This window comes from Myotis davidii, unplaced genomic scaffold, assembly GCF_000327345.1.
Source record: "Myotis davidii unplaced genomic scaffold, ASM32734v1 scaffold726, whole genome shotgun sequence".
NCBI classification, from domain to species: domain Eukaryota; kingdom Metazoa; phylum Chordata; class Mammalia; order Chiroptera; family Vespertilionidae; genus Myotis; species Myotis davidii.
Genome location: NW_006297808.1, coordinates 835,554 through 837,431, shown reverse-complemented (window position 1 = coordinate 837,431; position 1,878 = coordinate 835,554). Strand labels below are relative to the sequence as shown.

At 41.2% G+C, this 1,878-nt stretch overlaps 1 protein-coding gene across 1 annotated transcript in view; it reads right to left on the bottom strand.

The window, feature by feature from the left end:
- Nucleotides 1-1,878, bottom strand: part of BAZ1B (bromodomain adjacent to zinc finger domain 1B) — a 69,514-nt gene that overhangs the window by 8,309 nt on the left and 59,327 nt on the right. Inside the window, 1 exon segment of the mRNA XM_015570239.1 lies at nt 640-787. Coding sequence (XP_015425725.1) covers nt 640-787 — 148 coding nt within the window.

The window sequence follows — 1,878 nt, the reverse complement described above, 5'->3', positions numbered from 1 at the left end:
CCCTACATCTGAAAATACACTGAACCAACTTACCATGGCCATGTCCCCTCCCCAACTTTCATTCTAAATCAGTTCTTAGGGCAACTGTTTTTGGAAATTAAATTCAAGCCAAATTCACAAAAGAATTTTAGCCACTGAAAAGTGAATCACTGAGGGAGGCTTGTAGTCATGAAGTTCCTTTTACACACATGGACTTAGAAAGCTCTCAGCATTAAACGGTTCCCAAATGCCTTTGCTGTGTAGAATTCTTGCTGGAAAACCCAAACCTGAGTATTCCTCACAATGTACAAGTACTGCCCTCTGGTGGTAGCACCTGTCCTACTTCACAGATGACTAAAATTCAGAGACAGTAAGGTTAAAATGTTTAGGTTAACTAATTTTCTTCCCTGTATAGAATTTAAAGATTGGAAAGCAACTGCTCTTATTTTATACTCAATATTGGGGAACAAAGGGCCTACTCTGATTTGTGAACATGGGATTTCAGATTAGCATTTTATTATAGAACTCCAGCAGGTAATATCTGTCCCACCACATTTAAATGCTGTGTACTCAAAATTCTTTAGGGGAGAAAAGATCTGTGTTAACAAGTCACAGTTCCTGATACATTCAAATAAGCAGCACTGACCTAAATATACCTACCTTTCTTTCGACAAACTTTGCACCTGGCATTTTCTGCTGACATATCCCACTTGATACAGGCATCAAGCATCCCAAGTAGAACATGCATTCTGGAAAAGGTCTGAGCTTCACGGATGGCTGTCTTCCATTTTTCCAGAGCAGATGCAACCTAAACAGAGACCAAATCAGGCCAGTATTACTACAGGGACCTCAAAGACATGAATTTTTCACATAATACTGACAGAGTTTACACTGAAAGAGGAATAGGTAGATACTAGAGAATTCTGAGTACATTTTCCTCCTACAGCTCCTCCTGTCTAACTCATTTATAAATCTTATAGAAGAAACCAAGGCTCTAAAGAGGGTGTGAAAATACTTGCCAAAGGTCACATAAAGAATTAAGGGAGGGAAATAACTGGAGACACATCTCTTCTGGTGAAAACCACTTAAAGATTCAGTGTCATTTAAAAGCAGGAACACTTTTTAGTATGAAAGTACCGGGTAGCTCAGTTGGTTAGAGCATTGTCCCAATACACTAAGGTTATAGGTTTGATCTTCAGTCAGGGCAAATAAAAGAATCAAATAATGAATGCTTAAATAAGTGGAACAACAAATCGATGTTTCTCTTTCTCCATACCTTCCTCTCTCTAAAATCAATCAATAAAAATATATTTTTTAAATGACAATCATAATGATGAACCTGACAGCTACATTTATTGACTATGAACCTGCCAGAGATGTACCAGCATCAACTCCTTGACTCCCCACTACCGCCCCTGGGACAGGGCTATTATGAGTCCCATAGGAGCAAACTGGGGTACAGTGATGAAGTAATCTACCTGAAGTCACTCAGAGCTCAGGGGGCAGAGCTGGGACCGGAACCCAGGGTTTCAAGGCCTAACAGCTCACCCTGAAACACCAAAGGCACATCAGAGAGTGAGGGACCCCTCGGTGAGGGTCTCCACAGGGACCCCCATATTCCACCCTGCAAACCAGGGACCAAACCGCAAGTGATCAAAAAACAAGAGCACGGGTTCCATTATCGCTGTTGTTGTGATTAAATTAGTGACTATTCTCTATGCTGAGCACGTTATAGGGGCAACTCCTCTGCCCACTCAAACCCTCTGGGGGTAAACACATTATCACCCCCATTTTTGTTTTGTTTTTTTCGATAGAGAGAAGAGAAACATAGATTTGTTGTTCCCCTTACTTATGCATTCGCCAGTGATTTGTGTATGGGCCCTGCCTGGGGATCGATCA